Here is a 16,975-nt window from a genome sequence, read left to right on the forward strand (position 1 = left end):
ATCTAAAATATATTTTGATTTGTTTCACACTTCTTTTGGTTACAACATGATTCCATATGAGTTATTTCATAGTGTTGATGTCTTCACTATTATTCTACAATGTAGAAAATAGTAAAAATAAAGAAAAAAACCCTTGAATGAGTAGATGAGTTCAAACTTTTCACTGGTGCTGTATATTTTCTTTTTTGGGAGGTGGGGGGGGGGGGGGGGGGGGGGGGGGGCTTCAACAAAGTGTTCAGTCCTAGGTTTTGCTTTTAAAAATGCTTTGGAGGAGAAAGATACATAGGTTTAAAAATGCCTCCTCAGTTGTGGTTGGAAGCGCATGAAGAGGACAGTAACGGCTGCAGCAGCTCCTAGGACAGCTACAAGTATTCCCAAGGAGGAGACAGACGAGCCCCCGTCAGGTCTGGAACTGGGGGGACCATTCATGGCCATGGTGGGCTGTTGGGAAAGAGGGAGTACTTCAACTGGCAACAAAGTGACATGTTACAACACATCAGAGTGTGTTCAGCAGGCACGAAAAGTGAAACGGGGAAGGTAGGAGCTATCTGAAAATGGGGGGTGGGGTCAATTTGCAAAACACTTTGCTACAATGTTCCCTAATGAATACGACCAAACCTGCCAAAGATGTTCATAGATTTTTTTAATTATATATATATATATATATTTTTTTTTTAACCTTTATTTAACTAGGCAAGTCAGTTAAGAACAAATTCTTATTTTCAATGATGGCCTAGGAACAGTGGGGTTAACTGCCTGATCAGGGACAGAATGACAGATTTGTACCTTGTCAGCTCGGGGGTTTGAACTTGCAACCTTCCGGTTACTAGTCCAACGCTCTAACCACTAGGCTACCCTGCCGCCCCTCCACTCTAACCACTAGGCTACCCTGCCGCCCCTACACTCTAACCACTAGGCTACCCTGCCGCCCCAGGCAGATTGAGAAGTGAAAAAGAGCCCCCACTCACCCTCTGCTGTACGCGTAGCTGTACGTCCTCTCCTGCTGACCTGAAGAGCTCCACCGCAGCACTGTGTGACAGGTTCTCCAGCTTGTGGCCATTTATCTACATACAGACAAAACAGAGCTTAATACATACTACTGTGATCAAATACTAGACCTAAAGTAGACTGTACTGGTTATATCCTTCCTGTTTGGCCCTGTCCGGGGGTGTCCTCGGATGGAGCCACAGTGTCTCCTGACCCCTCCTGTCTCAGCCTCCAGTATTTATGCTGCAGTAGTTTATGTGTCGGGGGGCTGGGGTCAGTTTGTTATATCTGGAGTACTTCTCCTGTCCTATTCGGTGTCCTGTGTGAATCTAAGTGTGCGTTCTCTAATTCTCTCCTTCTCTCTTTCTTTCTCTCTCTCGGAGGACCTGAGCCCTAGGACCATGCCCCAGGACTACCTGACATGATGACTCCTTGCTGTCCCCAGTCCACCTGGCCATGCTGCTGCTCCAGTTTCAACTGTTCTGCCTTATTATTATTCGACCATGCTGGTCATTTATGAACATTTGAACATCTTGGCCATGTTCTGTTATAATCTCCACCCGGCACAGCCAGAAGAGGACTGGCCACCCCACATAGCCTGGTTTCTTCCTAGGTTTTGGCCTTTCTAGGGAGTTTTTCCTAGCCACCGTGCTTCTACACCTGCATTGCTTGCTGTTTGGGGTTTTAGGCTGGGTTTCTGTACAGCACTTTGAGATATCAGCTGATGTACGAAGGGCTATATAAATACATTTGATTTGATTTGATTTGTACCACGATAAGTTCATTTAGGATCTCCCTTCCAGAGATAAGACTGGAGTCTTCTGCAGTAGATGGCTAAAACCTCAAGCATAATACACATTTTCCCCAGATACACTATTTGATTAATTTATTGATTCAAACATCACATTCCTCGTCCTAACCACTCTGCTCCCCAAACTAGTCCACTAGTCGGCTCTCTAGCGGTTGAGCTAGTGGGGGAAGAGGTTTTCTGCTTCCCAAACTCAAAAATTGAAAGTCCATCTTTACCGCCAATATCTTGTCTCCTTCTTGTAATCTTCCATCCAGCGCTGCAGCTCCATTCTGTTTGATTTTAGCCACATAGAACCCACTGTCATTAAGAACATACTGCTGGTCCAGACCCCCCACGATGTTAAACCCCAGACCTGGAGAGACAGAGACAGACAGAGAGAGAGACAGAGACAGACAGAGAGAGAGACAGAGACAGAGAGAGAGAGAGAGGGTGAGAGGGGGGGGGGGGAGGGTGAGAGGGGGGGGGGGGGGGAGGGTGAGAGGGGGGGGGGTGAGAGGGGTGAGAGTGAGTGAGAGGGGTGAGGGGGTGAGAGGGGTGAGAGTGAGTGAGAGGGGGGAGTGAGTGAGAGGGGGGGGGGGGGGATTGAGGGGAAGAGAGTGAGTGAGGGGGGGGTACAGTAAGTGAAAGTTAACAGCCTACTGATAACGGTCTGGATATTCAAAGAAGGAGAGGCCATAGAGAAATATAAAACATTCTAATTATATGGGGAAGGCAATGTAACTATGGTAATGCAGCCAGTAGTATGTGTTGCAGACAGGTCTGGAGAGGTGTGGACTAGAGGTCGACCTCTAGAGTGGACTGAATGGGAAGTCTGCCGATTAATATGTTGGCATCTATTTGGGACAAAGTACAATCATAACCACTCCAATAATAGCCTATAAAATGCAGTCAGGCTTCTTGTCATGTCGTAAAGTCATGTCATAAATAATGTCGAAAAATAATGTCATAAAACTTGTGAACAAATGGTTCTGAGACAAAGATCTGCCAAGTACACACACTATTTTTTTTCACGGCTAAAATCTGACTTAAAATATTGGTAGGAGAGGTAGCTAATACTACTGTACAGGGATCGGATTGTCACTTCTGATTAGCTGAGAAATGCTATTGCGACAACATTGAATGAGTAGAGGCTATCAGTTAACATTAGCTAACTAGTTGCTAGCTCGATTTTCATTTGGCTCAGTGAACTACATGTGGAAAACTCAATATCGGCGGCGTTCAAGTTGCAACTTATTTGCAATGACCAGATTAGATACCAAGTTGACAAAAGTTTAATTTAAAAAAAAAGACAGCCAGCTGAGCTAGCAAGCAACAGCTTATGAGCTAGCTACCTAGTTAGCCAGGCCATCAGTTTGCAAGCTAGCTAGCTGTCAGGAGATGAGACTGAAAGCTATTTTCTTACCTTGTGGTCCTCTTTTCAACTGTATACCCAGCACTGTAGGCGCAGTATACTTTGCTGACCCGTTCATGATGTAAGGAAATCCCAAAGGACAAGCTAAATAGCTGTTTTTTGGGGAGGGGAGTTTAGTTATAAATGTGAAGGTGAACTCATGCAGGAGTTGTGTGTGTGTGTGAGACACACTGCCTGCCTCGTTCCCTTTCTGCAGTTTGCTGCCCTCTGATGGACTACAACAACTACACTTCAATCTACTGCTCTACTTATCATGACTTTCGATTGAACCAACCAGAAATGTTTTTATCGGTCAAGTGCAAACAGGAAACAGAGGTTACCAAAAGTGCAATGCAAGGGAGTTATGTACTATAGCCACCACTCCTAACACACACACAGTGTATTTTTGACACACCAGAATGACATACATTTTCCAATGACACGCTGCGTGGTGTGTACGTTGGATTTATTTAAGGTATGCGTCAAACTATATGCGTAACGAAGGCTTTGTGACAGAAAGGGTAGCAGAAGGTGAATGTTGAACGTGTTGCACACATACCCAGACGATGCTGCGTACCAATTTTGCGCATTGACCCTGTGTCCCGAAGCGTAAAGGAAAAACAGCTTCTGTCAAACAGTGGTTCTCAACCTGGGGTGCATTCACTAGGAACCAAACAGAACCAAAAGGACAAAACGGGGCGGGACCTAACTGAATTTGTCCAATAGAAACCAGTTTTCATTTGCAAAACCTTTTCTATTCGGAGTGAACGATTTCCATTGCAAAACGTTTAGGACTAATGATTACACCCCTGGCCTATCCACAGGGCGTATTCCTTACGAATGAATACTCATTAGAATATATCACAAGGCATAACGATCAGCGCTCAGGTTTCCCCCTGAGTACAGATCTAGGATCAGCTTCTCCTCCCCCCAATCCATTAATGGGTCAAATCCACAAACTGACCCACGATCAGTGTCTAGGCAGTTGCTGAGAAAGAAACCAACTGATAACTAGTCATAGAATGTATCAGCTCTCTTCATTCTTTATTGACAAAACTTCATTTTGAAAATAATACTTAAGTCTTTGGTAACATCTACAAAATGATACATTGATTCATCTACGACAGTTCACATTTCATTTTTAGCTTCAGATCTGACTACTTCATAACATTTAACAGACCTTAAAAATCAGCGAGACCTAGAGGATTAATACTGTAAAATGTCTAAAACACATTTGTTATGATCTTAGCTAAATGAACCCTAGACCAGTTTACAGTACACAGAGGCTCTCTCTCTCTCTCTCTCTCTCTATCCTTCTAGTCCATGTCCATTCAGCCTTGCAGACAGCATTGCAATAGAGTGTGTCAAAGCTAAAGCTACACGGATGTTCAGTCCATTGGTTACACACACAACATGCATCATAACCCTGAAAGGCTCATTTGTAATTAATAGACATACAAAAACAATATACAGTCTACTTTGCTGCCGTCATGACAACATTGTGAAATGCTAAAAGGACACAAATGTCCTTGAGACATTTCATGCAGAATAAATATGGTTACGTTCCCTAGAACTGCCGTTAAAAAGCAGATATCTCCTTCTCCGAATACCGTTACACAGCCTAGTTCCTTGCCCTCATTTGTATAGATTACTACCACGTTTTAAATGACACAGTCAAATAATTAGATCTCTTTTTTTTTACCTATAGCCTACAGGACATGCTGTGTAGGGCTTTTCACACCACGGAGCTAAACCGAGCCGGGCCTGGTTACCCATCCGCCACAGTAGCTGGAACCATGCTAGCTAGCACAGTTTGGTTCAGCACGGTAGTGTGAAAAGAGGTATGTGAGCTGCACCGCCCCCATCCAGATCATTGGCCACAGTGTCAGTCAGGTGAAGTGAACTGGACTTACATCCCAAATGGCACCCTATTCCCTATGTAGTGCACTACTTTTTTTTGACAAGAACCTATCGGAATAGGGTGCCATTTGGGACACGGCGGTAGTCTCTTGAGTGTTAGATCATGCTTGGGGCCACGCTGTAGAGAGTGACATCCCCCACCACACGTAGCAGGGTGACGTCCTCAAACCCTCCGGCTCTGTGCTCATACTCCAGACAATGGTTCCCATCCACGGCTACTTTAAACGAGTCCTCTTCCACTAGCACCTTCAGCTGCAGAGGGGGGGGGGGGGGGGGGGGGGGGAACAGTCACAATAACAACTCAGCAATTAAATAACATTTGTGTTCAAATACGAATACAGAGCTTAAAAAAAGTGCAAATCTTTAATAGTTACTGATCTTTGTCAGAAAAATTTATTAGAGATTGTAAATTAAATTAATGACAGTACAGGTAAGTGATTATCTATAGTTGAGGTCACAGTACATCATCTATATAAGTAATGTCACTACTTTATTTTTAATGGTTGACATTCTCTACCCACAAAACACCAGGGGACCCCATCCCTGCTCAATACTGTACCTCAAAACACCAGGGGACCCCAACCCTGCTCAATACTGTACCTCAAAACACCAGGGGACCCCAACCCTGCTCAATACTGTACCTCATAACACCAGGGGACCCCAACCCTGCTCAATACTGTACCTCAAAACACCAGGGGACCCCAACCCTGCTCAATACTGTACCTCAAAACACCAGGGGACCCCAACCCTGCTCAATACTGTACCTCAAAACACCAGGGGACCCCATCACTGCTTAATACTGTACCTCAAAACACCAGGGGACCCCAACCCTGCTCAATACTGTACCTCAAAACACCAGGGGACCCCAACCCTGCTCAATACTGTACCTTAAAACACCAGGGGACCCCATCACTGCTCAATACTGTACCTCAAAACACCAGGGGACCCCAACCCTGCTCAATACTGTACCTCAAAACACCAGGGGACCCCAACCCTACGGTACCTCAAAACGTTGTCCAGGAACGAAGGGGAAGCCTCCATCTCTCTCCTCTGGACCCCAACCCCCATCCAGGTGGGAGTTACGGACAACCTGCTGTTCATAGAAACGAGGGTTGAGGTGGAATACAACCTCTTCATCGTCCTCCTCGTCCTCCTCTTTTAAAAAGTCAACATGGAACCTGGAATTTAAAAAAACTAACTGTTTTCATGTATCATCACCAATATACATAAAGACCACGCATTTGACTATAGATAAGGAGTATGAATGGATATACAGCGCCTTAGAAAAGTATTCAGACCCCTTGACTTTTTCCACATTTTGATATACATTACAGCCTTATTCTAAAACGGATTCAATATTTTTTGGCCCCCTCATCAATCTACACACAATACCCGATAATGATAAAGAAAAAACTGGTTTTAGACATTTTAGCTAATTTATAAAATAAATTAAACTGAAATATCACATTTACATGAGTATTCAGACCCTTTACTCAGTACTTTGTTCAAGCCCCTTTGGCAGCGATTACAGCCTCAAGTCTTCTTGGGTATGATGCTATAAGCTTGGCACACCTGTATTTGGGGAGTTTCTCCCATTCTTCTCTGCAGATCCTCTCAAGCTCTGTCAGGTTGGATGGGGAGCGTCGCTGCACAGCTATTTTCAGGTCTTTCCAGAGATGTTTGATCAGGTTCAACCCTGGCTGGGCCACTCAAAGACATTCAGAGACTTGTCCCGAAGCCACTCCTGCGTTGTCTTGCCAGTGTGCTTAGGATCGTTGTCCTGTTGGAAGGCGAACCTTCGCCCCAGTCTAAGGTCCTGAGTGCTCTGGAGCAGGTTTCATCAAGGATCTCTGCACTTTGCTCTGTTCCTCTTTGCCTTGATCCTGACTAGTCTCCCAGTCCCTGCCGCTGAAAAAAATCCCCACAGCATGATGCTGCCACCACCATGCTTCACCGTGGGTATGGTGCCAGGTTTCCTCAAGACGTGACGCTTGGCATTGAGGCCAAAGAGTTCAATCTTGGTTTAATCAGACCAGAGAATCTTGTTTCTCATGGTCTGAAAGTCTTTAGGTGCCTTTTGTCAAACTCCAAGCAGGCTGTCATGTGCTTTTTACTGAGGAGTGGCTTCCGTCTGGCCACTCTACCATAAAGGCCTGATTGGTGGAGTGCTGCAGAGATGGTTGTCCTTCTGGAAGGTTCTCCAATCTCCACAGAGGAACTCTGGAGCTCTGTCAGTGACCATCGGGTTGTCTCGGAGCTGTACGGACAATTCCTTTGACATCATGGCTTGGTTTTTGCACCAATAAATATAATTTACCACAGGTGGACTCCAATCAAGTATAAACATCTCAAGGATGATCAATGGACACAGGATGCATCTGCGCTCAATTTCGAGTCTCATAGCAAAGGGTCCGAATACTTATGTAAATATGATATCTTTTTTTTTTTTTTTTATACATTTGCAAACATTTCCAAAAACCTGTTTTCTGTCATTATGGGATATTGTGATGTCATTATGGGATATTGTGATGTCATTATGGGATATTGTGATGTCATTATGGGATATTGTGATGTCATTATGGGATATTGTGATGTCATTATGGGATATTGTGATGTCATTATGGGATATTGTGATGTCATTATGGGATATTGTGATGTCATTATGGGATATTGTGTGTCGGATTGATGAGGATGTTTTTTTTTTTTATCGAATCCATTTTAGAATAAGGCTGTAACGTAACAAAACATGGAAATAGTCAAGAGGTCTGAATACTTGCTGAAGGCACTGTACATAAAGACCATGCTTTTGATAAGATAAGGTGTAAGGAGCGGAATGAATGTGCAAATGAATGAATGACTGAATGGCTAAATGCACAAACGAATGAACAGATAATGAATGGATTAATTAATTAATTAATGGATGGATGGATGGATGAATGGTGTGTGTGAGTACCTACCTTTCTCCTCCAACAATGGGTTCCCCTACAATGGTGATCAACAGCCTGGACATGATGCCAGCATGGAGAGGCAGTTCGTACGGCACTGGCTGAAACAGGCGTTATATTTACATGTCGTCATCATCAGATGCACTACCGGAAGTGTCTCAGGAATAATACAATAACAGGTGTAAACTGTCTTATCAACCTATCTAATGTAAAAGTGCACATTTTAAAAGATACCACAGTACTTCACCCCAACTACTGCACTGGAAAAGCACCATATAAATCCAATCAATTGTTATTATTAGTTACCACGTCCAGAGTGGTCAGTAGTGACACTAAAAAGTAGCCCTCAGACCAATATAATGCTATTGCAGTATCTAGAATATCAACAGCATTTTTTCCCCCAGCCCTGCAGCAAATCCCTAGCCTGATCCACCATCCTGACCATTGCACTCAGTGTAAGCTGGTGAGATCGGGATGGTCACACAAGGCTAGAAACCCCTCCAAAGAGCCACACTGTGTGTACAGGGAAGCCGAGGATAGAAATGCACCAGGAAGGAAGCAAATGTGTATTGTTTTAAAATCATGTATTTACTCACCAACATGCCTCCTGGAGCTGCCGATCCCCCATATGGTCCCATGGGACCTGGACCGAAAGAGCCAGGGTGACCGGGCTGGGGAGGGAAAACTCCACCGCCCCCAGGACTCCATGATCCAGGGGGGATTGGAGGGAAGGCCCCACCAGGGAACCCAGGGAAGGTGCCTCCTCCAGGGGGGAAGGCAGCTCCTGGACCTCCAGGCCCATACATCCCTCCACCAGGCTGGGCTCCTGGGTAAGGCACGTTGGGATAGGGTCCTGGGGGTGCTCCAGGGCTAGTCTGGAAGGGTTCAGATGGGTACTGCATTGGGCCTCCAGGGAAATGACCGGGGGTCCCACCAGGGGGGAACTGTCCCGGTGCTCCGGGCCCGGCTGGGTACTGTCCAGGTGCTCCGGGCCCAGCTGGGTACTGTCCCGGCGCTCCGGGCCCGGCTGGGTATTGTCCCGGTACCCCTGGTCCGGGCGGGAACCCACCGGGGGCAGAGGGAGCTCCAGGATACTGCCCTGGGGCTCCGGGACCAGAAGAGAAGGGTCCTTGACTTCCAGGGAACTGCCCTGGGGCCCCTGGACCAGACTGTGGCCCCCCAGGGAATCCCCCAGGAGCAGAGGGCTGTGTTGGGGCTCCAGGAGCTGCACCAGGCCATCCTGGGTTAGTGGGAGGAGGAGGGGCGGTTGGGTTGGGGTTACTCGCTTTCTCAGCTTGGCCCGGGACATCGTCCGCTATGGCATCTGCCAGCTGCATACCAGAAAGGAACTTTCATTGGTACCATGATCGTCACCAACACATTTACCAGCTTAAATAAGGTATACATTGATGATAAACTTGATTGATAAAAATAACTAACTCACCGAGAAATCCATGTCCTGAAAGGTAATGGGGGTAAAATAAAGTTGTTAGGTCTGAAGCTTACCATAGACCATCACTTGACATATAACAGGCTGAAGTAGCTAGTTAGCTGGCTAGCTATCACAAGCTACCTAGCTATAAGCTTTTTATTCAACTGGATGGATTACAGGCTGGTTAGTGTTGCACACATGCAGAAAGCTAGAAGCTAGCGGCGTGGCTAGTGGCTCGATGTACACTTACGTAGTTAACTAGCTAGCAAACACTAGCTAGCTAGCTAGCTGATTAGACATATTTATAATGTTCAACGATCAAAGTACAATCAAGACATGTTTTAAAAGTACGGTAGCTAGATTATTCAACGTTACCTCGACAAAAGAGGGACGTCTTTCAACAAATCCTAAAGTTAGATACAAAAAGAATGTACCAGGTTGAGATTAAAAATACTGTACAAAACTCCTGAAAGGAAGTGCACAGTCTGCACACGCCTCGAATATGACGTCAACGGGTGGAACCAAATGGGTGCGTTCCAGAGTCACATGCATTTTCTTGAATTGAAGCGAGTCAGCAATTGAAGATTACCGCAGAGTAACATTTTTTTTAAAATAATAAAATAAGTAAATCTTCCTTTTTTTCCCTCAACTTTATATGAGTAAAACTCAATTAGTACAGTATGAAATGATGCGAAAATATGTCAGTTGAAAGACTGCCTATTCGCTGGAGATCATGTGTTTCAGTGAATTTGGCTTCATAGTCATGGTTATCAACTGTACCGCAGAAATGGAACCTAAATCACAGAATATAGATGTTGTGGTGGCAGCTGCAGAGATGTACGAGATTTTACTGCAGATGAGGTGTGTTGAATGATAGCGTTTCGTAGTGATGTGCGGATTGACTCATAACTCGCCGATTAGCAGGGGCGGGCGGCTTTAGGGCCAGTAATATTGTGTAGATGACATGGCGGGTTGAATAAAGAGAAAACTATACTTTAAAAAAAATCCATCAATGAATAATTATTGTTCATTTTATATCTGTAGCCTACATTGAGGTTTTTCTTTAACTATTTTAGGTTATCTGGCAATGGTGCATAAGCTTTAGAGCCAAACTGTAAACGCTCCAAATACGACATTCGCCATATGGGAAGAACAAATTAACATCGATCCACGGACGCTAAAGTGGCAATGTCGGAGATGAATTCAATAAGAGAAAAGCTGTGAAATGCAGAGTTGAAAATAAAGAGAAGGCAGGCCCAGAAAAGTAATGTTTGGAAAAGAGCATTAGTGAGGTCGGACATTGATGTTGGGCGATTAGGCCTGGCTTGCAGTCTGCATAACAATTAATTCCAAAGGTGTTTGATGGGGTTGAGGTCAAACTCTTCCACACTTCCTCAAGTTCTTCCACACTGATGTCGACAAACCATTTCTGTATGGACCTCGCTTTGTGCACGGGGGCATTGTCATGCTGAAACAGGAAAGGGCCTTCCCCAAACTGTTGCTACAAAGTTGGAAGCACAGAATTGTCTAGAATGTCATTGTATGCTGTAGCATTAAGGTTTCCCTTCACTGGAACTAAGGGGCCCGAAACCATGAAAAACAGCCCCAGACATTTATTCCTCCTCCACCAAACTTTACAGTTGGCACTATGTATTCGGGCAAGTAGCATTCACCTGGCATCAGCCAAACCCAGATTTGTCTGTCAGACTGGCAGTTGGTGAAGTGTGATTCATCACTCCAGAGAACGTGTTTCCACTGCTCCAGAGTCCAATGGTGGCGAGCTTTACACCACTCCAGCCGACGCTTGGCATTGCACATGGTGATCTTAGGTTTGTGTGCGGCTGCTCTGCCATGGAAACCCATTACATGAAGCTCCTGATGAACAGTTCTTGTGTTGACGTTGCTTCCAGAGGCAGTTTGGAACGCGGTAGTGAGTGTTGCAACAGGGGACAGATGATTTTTACGAGCTACGCACTTCAGCACTTGGCGAAACCGTTCTGTGAGCTTGTGTGGCCTACCACTTCGTGGCTGAGCCGTTGTTGCTCCTAGACATTTCCACTTCACGATAACAGCACTTACAGTTGGCCGGGGCAGTTCTAGCAGGGCAGTATTCTGACCATTTGACTTGTTGGAAAGGTGGCATCCTATGACGGAGCCATGTTGAAAGTCACTGAGCTCTTCAGTAAGGGCCATTCTACAGCCAATGTCTGTCTATGGAGATTGCATGGCTGTGCGCTCGGTTTTATACACCTGTAAGCAACGGATGTGGCTGAAATAGCCCGAATCCACTCATTTTGAAGGGGTGTCCACATACTTTTGTATGTTGTGTGTCACATTGAATTGATTTAAGACATGCCTATAGTTGGGTTTTAGTTTTACCCACAGAGATTTCATCTCGTCTGTTTTTTTGTCAGGATGTAAACCCGAGCAACAGATGATGTACGCCGGAAACAAAAACTAACTTGTGCAAACTGTCCAGTTGACCAAAGGTTAGTGTTTTAACCCGTTTCTGTCATCTTTTGGAGCTCATTATTACCTGGATGTATCTGTATTTATTACTAGTTTATTATTGTTATTAGTTAATTGCTATTATGTGATTACATCATACAGTCTAGTACTCTATTACGTGATTACATCCTACAGTCTAGTACTCTATTATGTGATTACATCCTACAGTCTAGTACGCTATTACGTGATTACATCCTACAGTCTAGTACACTATTATGTGATTACATAAAATTGTCTCCAAGGTGTTGGCTTATATTTTGTATTTAAAAAAAGTTTTTAAAAGAGGCGTTATCAGCCTTCTATCGTCTCTTTGTCATTTCTTCCAGGTGTTTGAGATCAGAAACACGGAGGACCTGACAGAGGAATGGCTTAGAGAGGAGCTTGGCTTCTTCGGTTAACACAAGGCCATTTTGGTTGTTCTACTGTACTGAATGGCTTAGAGAGGAGCTTGGCTTCTTCGGTTAACACAAGGCCATTTTGGTTGTTCTACTATACTGAATGGCTTAGAGGAGGAACAAGACAGCGTAGAGAGACTGGTGTCTGTCACTTTAAGGGGAGAAAACAACATCATTGCTTACGTTTCCCTCTGTGTAGCTATTTATCTCCCCATACGATCTCCTCCTTCCCCCCACAACGTCTCCTCCTTTCCCCAACAACATCTCCTCCTTCCCCCAAAAACGTCTCCTCCTTCCCCCCACAACGTCTCCTCCTCCTTCCCCCCACAACGTCTCCTCCTTCCCCCCAAAACGTCTCCTCCTTCCCCCCACAACGTCTCTTCCTTCCCCCCACAACATCTCCTCCTTCCCCCCACAACGTCTCCTCCTTCCCCCCACAACATCTCCTCCTTCCCCCAACAACGTCTCCTCCTCCTTCCCCCCACAACGTCTCCTCCTTCCCCCACAACATCTCCTCCTTCTCCCAACAACGTCTCCTCCTTCCCCCAACAACGTCTCCTCCTTCCCCCAACAACGTCCCCTCCTTCCCCCACAACGTCTCCTCCTTCCCCCAACAACGTCTCCTCCTTCCCCAACAACGTCTCCTCCTTCCCCCAACAACATCTCCTCCTTCCCCCAACAATGTCGCCTCCTCCTTCCCCAACGTCTCCTCCTCCTTCCCCCAACAACGTCTCCTCCTCCTTCCCCCAACAACGTCTCCTCCTTCCCCCAACAACGTCTCCTCCTTCCCCCACAACGTCTCCTCCTTCCCCCAACAACGTCTCCTCCTTCCCACCAACAACGTCTCCTCCTTCCCACCAACAACGTGTGCCAGTTTCCTGAGTCTATATGAAATGGAACACTCCTACTGAGGCGGACAGGTCGTTCCGTCGACTATACAGGCAAAACAAGGGGCTAATTGAAAAGGAGTTGTCATGGCGACAAATGTTTTAGATTTTGAGTTTGTTTATTACATAATTATGACTTGATTAGATTCGAAACAAAAAAAATTTGTGGTCCTTTTTTCCCGCCATTTTTTTTTCTTAATTTCTTCTACAATTAAAAGAAAGGTTTGGATAGTAGATGATTTTGGGGAGCTGTTATTTTGATTTTGAGTTTGTTTATTACATAATTATGACTTGATTAGATTCTAAACAAAAAAAAATTCTGGTACTTTTTTCTGTTATTTTGATCAAGTCATAACGATATTACTTGTGAGAGGATAATATACATCTACTTTTGATTCTTTCTGATATATGTTCAAGGTGGAAGTGTCACCAGGCTCGAAGCACTTTTGACAATCATAGCCACACATGTTGCATTTGGATGTCAAATGTATCTTTTGATTATCGTGGACTTAACACATTTTCTCTTCCTGCTTGGAAATGTCAGTATAAAGAAATTTAAAATGCATTCATTTTTCACAATATCTCTTTTAAACGACAACCGTATGACAACAAACGATCATCATCTAAATTACAATAACAACAACATAAAAGACCGTTTAGAATATAATTCACAATCTGATGGGTGTAGATTCTCTTTCCTGAAGTTTGGGGGGAAACGAGGTAAAGGAATTATGCATATTAATACTCTTATTCACTAACTGACAAGGTAAAAAATCTGTCGTTCTGCCCCCTGAACAAGGCAGTTAACCCACTGTTCCTAGGCCGTCATTAAAAATAAGAATGTGTTCTTAACTGACTTGCCTGGTTAAACAAAGGTAAAATTTAAAAAAATAAAAATGAACTCATTTTCAACCACTCCACAAAATGTCTTGTTAACAAACTATAGTTTTGGCAAGTTGTTTAGGACATCTACTTTGTGCATGACACAAGTCATTTTTCCAACAATTGTTTGTTCCTAGACCAGTTAACCCACTGTTCCTAGACCAGTTAACCCACTGTTCCTAGACCAGTTAACCCACTGTTCCTAGACCAGTTAACCCACTGTTCCTAGACCAGTTAACCCACTGTTCCTAGACCAGTTAACCCACTGTTCCTAGACCAGTTAACCCACTGTTCCTAGACCAGTTAACCCACTGTTCCTAGACCAGTTAACCCACTGTTCCTAGACCAGTTAACCCACTGTTCCTAGACCAGTTAACCCACTGTTCCTAGACCAGTTAAACCACTGTTCCTAGACCAGTTAACCCACTGTTCCTAGGCCGTCATTAAAAATAAGAATGTGTTCTTAACTGACTTGCCTAGTTAAATAAAGGTTACATTATAACTATCAATTATAAACTGCAGCAGCTAAAAGTCCTTGAGAGTCACACCGACAGTTTGTGTGACATGAAGGACAGTTACATATCTCTGTTCATCTTTGTTTTAGAGGAGAAACAGTGTGATTCTTTAGTGATACTTTGCAGTGAGGTAATATCTGTGTCCCAAAATGGCACCTTATTCCCTGCATACTAGTGCACTAGCCTATGGGTCCTCTGAAGGAGAGAGGAGAGGACGGATCCTCTGAAGGAGAGAGGAGAGGACGGATCCTCTGAAGGAGACAGGAGTGGACGGGTCCTCTGAAGGAGACAGGAGAGGACAGGTCCTCTGAAGGAGACAGGAGAGGACATGTCCTCTGAAGGAGACAGGAGAGGACAGGTCCTCTGAAGGAGAGAGGAGAGGACTGGTCCTCTGAAGGAGACAGGAGAGGACAGGTCCTCTGAAGGAGACAGGAGAGGACATGTCCTCTGAAGGAGACAGGAGAGGACAGGTCTTCTGAAGGAGGAGAATAAAGATGAAAAGTCAAATCAAAGGAGTCAAATTCTGATGAACTGTATATTGATTCAGTGACACAGAAAAGTCAGACATCCCAAACAGAGTAAGCCTGACATTGAGATAGGAGCACAGAGCTCAAGCTCAAACAAGTCACAGGTAAAACGTTGTTCCTCTGAATGAGTACCACAGCTTGACATCGGAGCCAGGGGCAGACTGACTGGTTACTGTGGTGAATCAGACAGACTGACTGGTTACTGTGGTGAATCGGATCCAGGGGCAGACTGACTGGTTACTGTGGTGAATCAGACAGACTGACTGGTTACTGTGGTGAATCAGACAGACTGACTGGTTAGGGTGGTGAATCGGACAGACTGACTGGTTACTGTGGTGAATCAGACAGACTGACTGGTTAGGGTGGTGAATCGGACAGACTGACTGGTTACTGTGGTGAATCGGAGCCAGGGGCAGACTGACTGGTTAGGGTGGTGAATCGGAGCCAGGCGCAGACTGACTGGTTACTGTAGTGAATCGGAGCCAGGCGCAGACTGACTGGTTACTGTAGTGAATCGGAGCCAGGGGCAGACTGACTGGTTACTGTGGTGAATCAGACAGACTGACTGGTTACTGTGGTGAATCAGACAGACTGACTGGTTAGGGTGGTGAATCGGACAGACTGACTGGTTACTGTGGTGAATCGGACAGACTGACTGGTTACTGTGGTGAATCAGACAGACTGACTGGTTAGGGTGGTGAATCGGACAGACTGACTGGTTACTGTGGTGAATCGGAGCCAGGGGCAGACTGACTGGTTAGGGTGGTGAATCGGAGCCAGGCGCAGACTGACTGGTTACTGTGGTGAATCGGAGCCAGGGGCAGACTGACTGGTTACTGTGGTGAATCAGACAGACTGACTGGTTACTGTGGTGAATCAGACAGACTGACTGGTTAGGGTGGTGAATCGGAGCCAGGGGCAGACTGACTGGTTAGGGTGGTAAATCGGAGCCAGGGGCAGACTGACTGGTTAGGGTGGTGAATCGGACAGAGTGACTGGTTAGGGTGGTGAATCGGACAGACTGACTGGTTAGGGTGGTGAATCGGACAGACTGATTGGTTATGGTGGTGAATCGGACAGACTGACTGGTTACGGTGGTGAATCGGACAGAGTGACTGGTTAGGGTGGTGAATCGGGCAGACTGATTGGTTAGGGTGGTGAATCGGACAGACTGATTGGTTATGGTGGTGAACAGCTCACAGTAAAAGGCACATACATGTAGTTAAAAAAAAGGTGACACACTGGACTCTTTATATTGACACTGGATCACGTGCAGTGCTAGGTTGTAAAGCATGTTTAGAGACGGACCTTATCAGGCAGTGTTATCAGGGACCTCATCAGGCTAGTGTTATCAGGGACCTCATCAGGCTAGTCTTATCAGGGACCTCATCAGGCTAGTGTTATCAGGGACCTCATCGATGGAGAATGGACCTCATCAGGCTAGTGTTATCAGGGACCACATCAGGCTAGTGTTATCAGGGACCTCATCAGGCTAGTGTTATCAGGGAAATCATCAGGCTAGTGTTATCAGGGACCTCATCAGTGGAGACAGAGAATGGACCTCATCAGGCTAGTGTTATCAGGGACCTCATCGATGGAGAATCGACCTCATCAGGCTAGTGTTATCAGGGACCTCATCAGGCTAGTGTTATCAGGGACCTCATCAGGCTAGTGTTATCAGGGACCTCATCAGGCTAGCCTTATCAGGGACCTCATCAGGCTAGTGTTATCAGGGACCTCATCGGTGGAGAATGGACCTCATCAGGCTAGTGTTAT

The 16,975-nt window shown here is 45.4% G+C and overlaps 2 protein-coding genes across 3 annotated transcripts; both read right to left on the minus strand.

Annotated features, from left to right (window-relative positions):
* Nucleotides 1–201: 201 nt before the first annotated feature.
* LOC116353327 (synaptojanin-2-binding protein) lies at nt 202–3,866 on the minus strand. 2 transcript variants are annotated; one of them, XM_031787700.1, is made up of 4 exons: nt 3,748–3,866; nt 2,014–2,150; nt 969–1,064; nt 202–441 (listed from the first exon to the last, which is right to left on the minus strand). In XM_031787700.1, the coding sequence occupies exons 1-4, from the start codon at nt 3,776–3,778 to the stop codon at nt 289–291; spliced, it is 417 nt and encodes a 138-aa protein (XP_031643560.1). In that variant the 5' UTR covers nt 3,779–3,866; the 3' UTR covers nt 202–288. The 2 variants fall into 2 exon arrangements, with proteins under 2 accessions (XP_031643560.1, XP_031643559.1); XM_031787699.1 differs by lacking the exon at nt 3,748–3,866 and adding an exon at nt 3,201–3,607.
* A 342-nt stretch (nt 3,867–4,208) lies between these two features.
* lgals3a (lectin, galactoside binding soluble 3a) lies at nt 4,209–10,012 on the minus strand. The gene is made up of 6 exons (XM_031787698.1): nt 9,861–10,012; nt 9,498–9,512; nt 8,650–9,384; nt 8,066–8,154; nt 6,112–6,286; nt 4,209–5,360 (listed from the first exon to the last, which is right to left on the minus strand). Exons 2-6 carry the CDS (start codon nt 9,507–9,509, stop codon nt 5,205–5,207), a joined length of 1,167 nt encoding a protein of 388 aa, XP_031643558.1. The 5' UTR covers nt 9,510–9,512; nt 9,861–10,012; the 3' UTR covers nt 4,209–5,204.
* Nucleotides 10,013–16,975: the final 6,963 nt, after the last annotated feature.

The sequence above is a fragment of the Oncorhynchus kisutch genome, linkage group LG14, assembly GCF_002021735.2.
Source record: "Oncorhynchus kisutch isolate 150728-3 linkage group LG14, Okis_V2, whole genome shotgun sequence".
In the NCBI taxonomy this organism is placed as follows: Eukaryota; Metazoa; Chordata; class Actinopteri; order Salmoniformes; family Salmonidae; genus Oncorhynchus; species Oncorhynchus kisutch.

Bases quoted from the DNA above. Each gene is read 5' to 3' on its own strand.
- LOC116353327 (XM_031787699.1), bottom strand. From the start codon at position 3,267: ATGAACGGGTCAGCAAAGTATACTGCGCCTACAGTGCTGGGTATACAG. The intron at 2,151-3,200 runs GTAAGAAAATAG...CTGTCTCTCCAG, and splicing joins GTTGAAAAGAGGACCACAAG to GTCTGGGGTTTAACATCGTG. The intron at 442-968 runs GTGAGTGGGGGC...CTTTCCCAACAG, and splicing joins AGCTACGCGTACAGCAGAGG to CCCACCATGGCCATGAATGG.
- lgals3a (XM_031787698.1), bottom strand. The intron at 6,287-8,065 runs GTAGGTACTCAC...TTTAAATTCCAG, and splicing joins CCCATTGTTGGAGGAGAAAG to GTTCCATGTTGACTTTTTAA. The intron at 5,361-6,111 runs GTACCGTAGGGT...CCCCCTCTGCAG, and splicing joins TTCCTGGACAACGTTTTGAG to CTGAAGGTGCTAGTGGAAGA.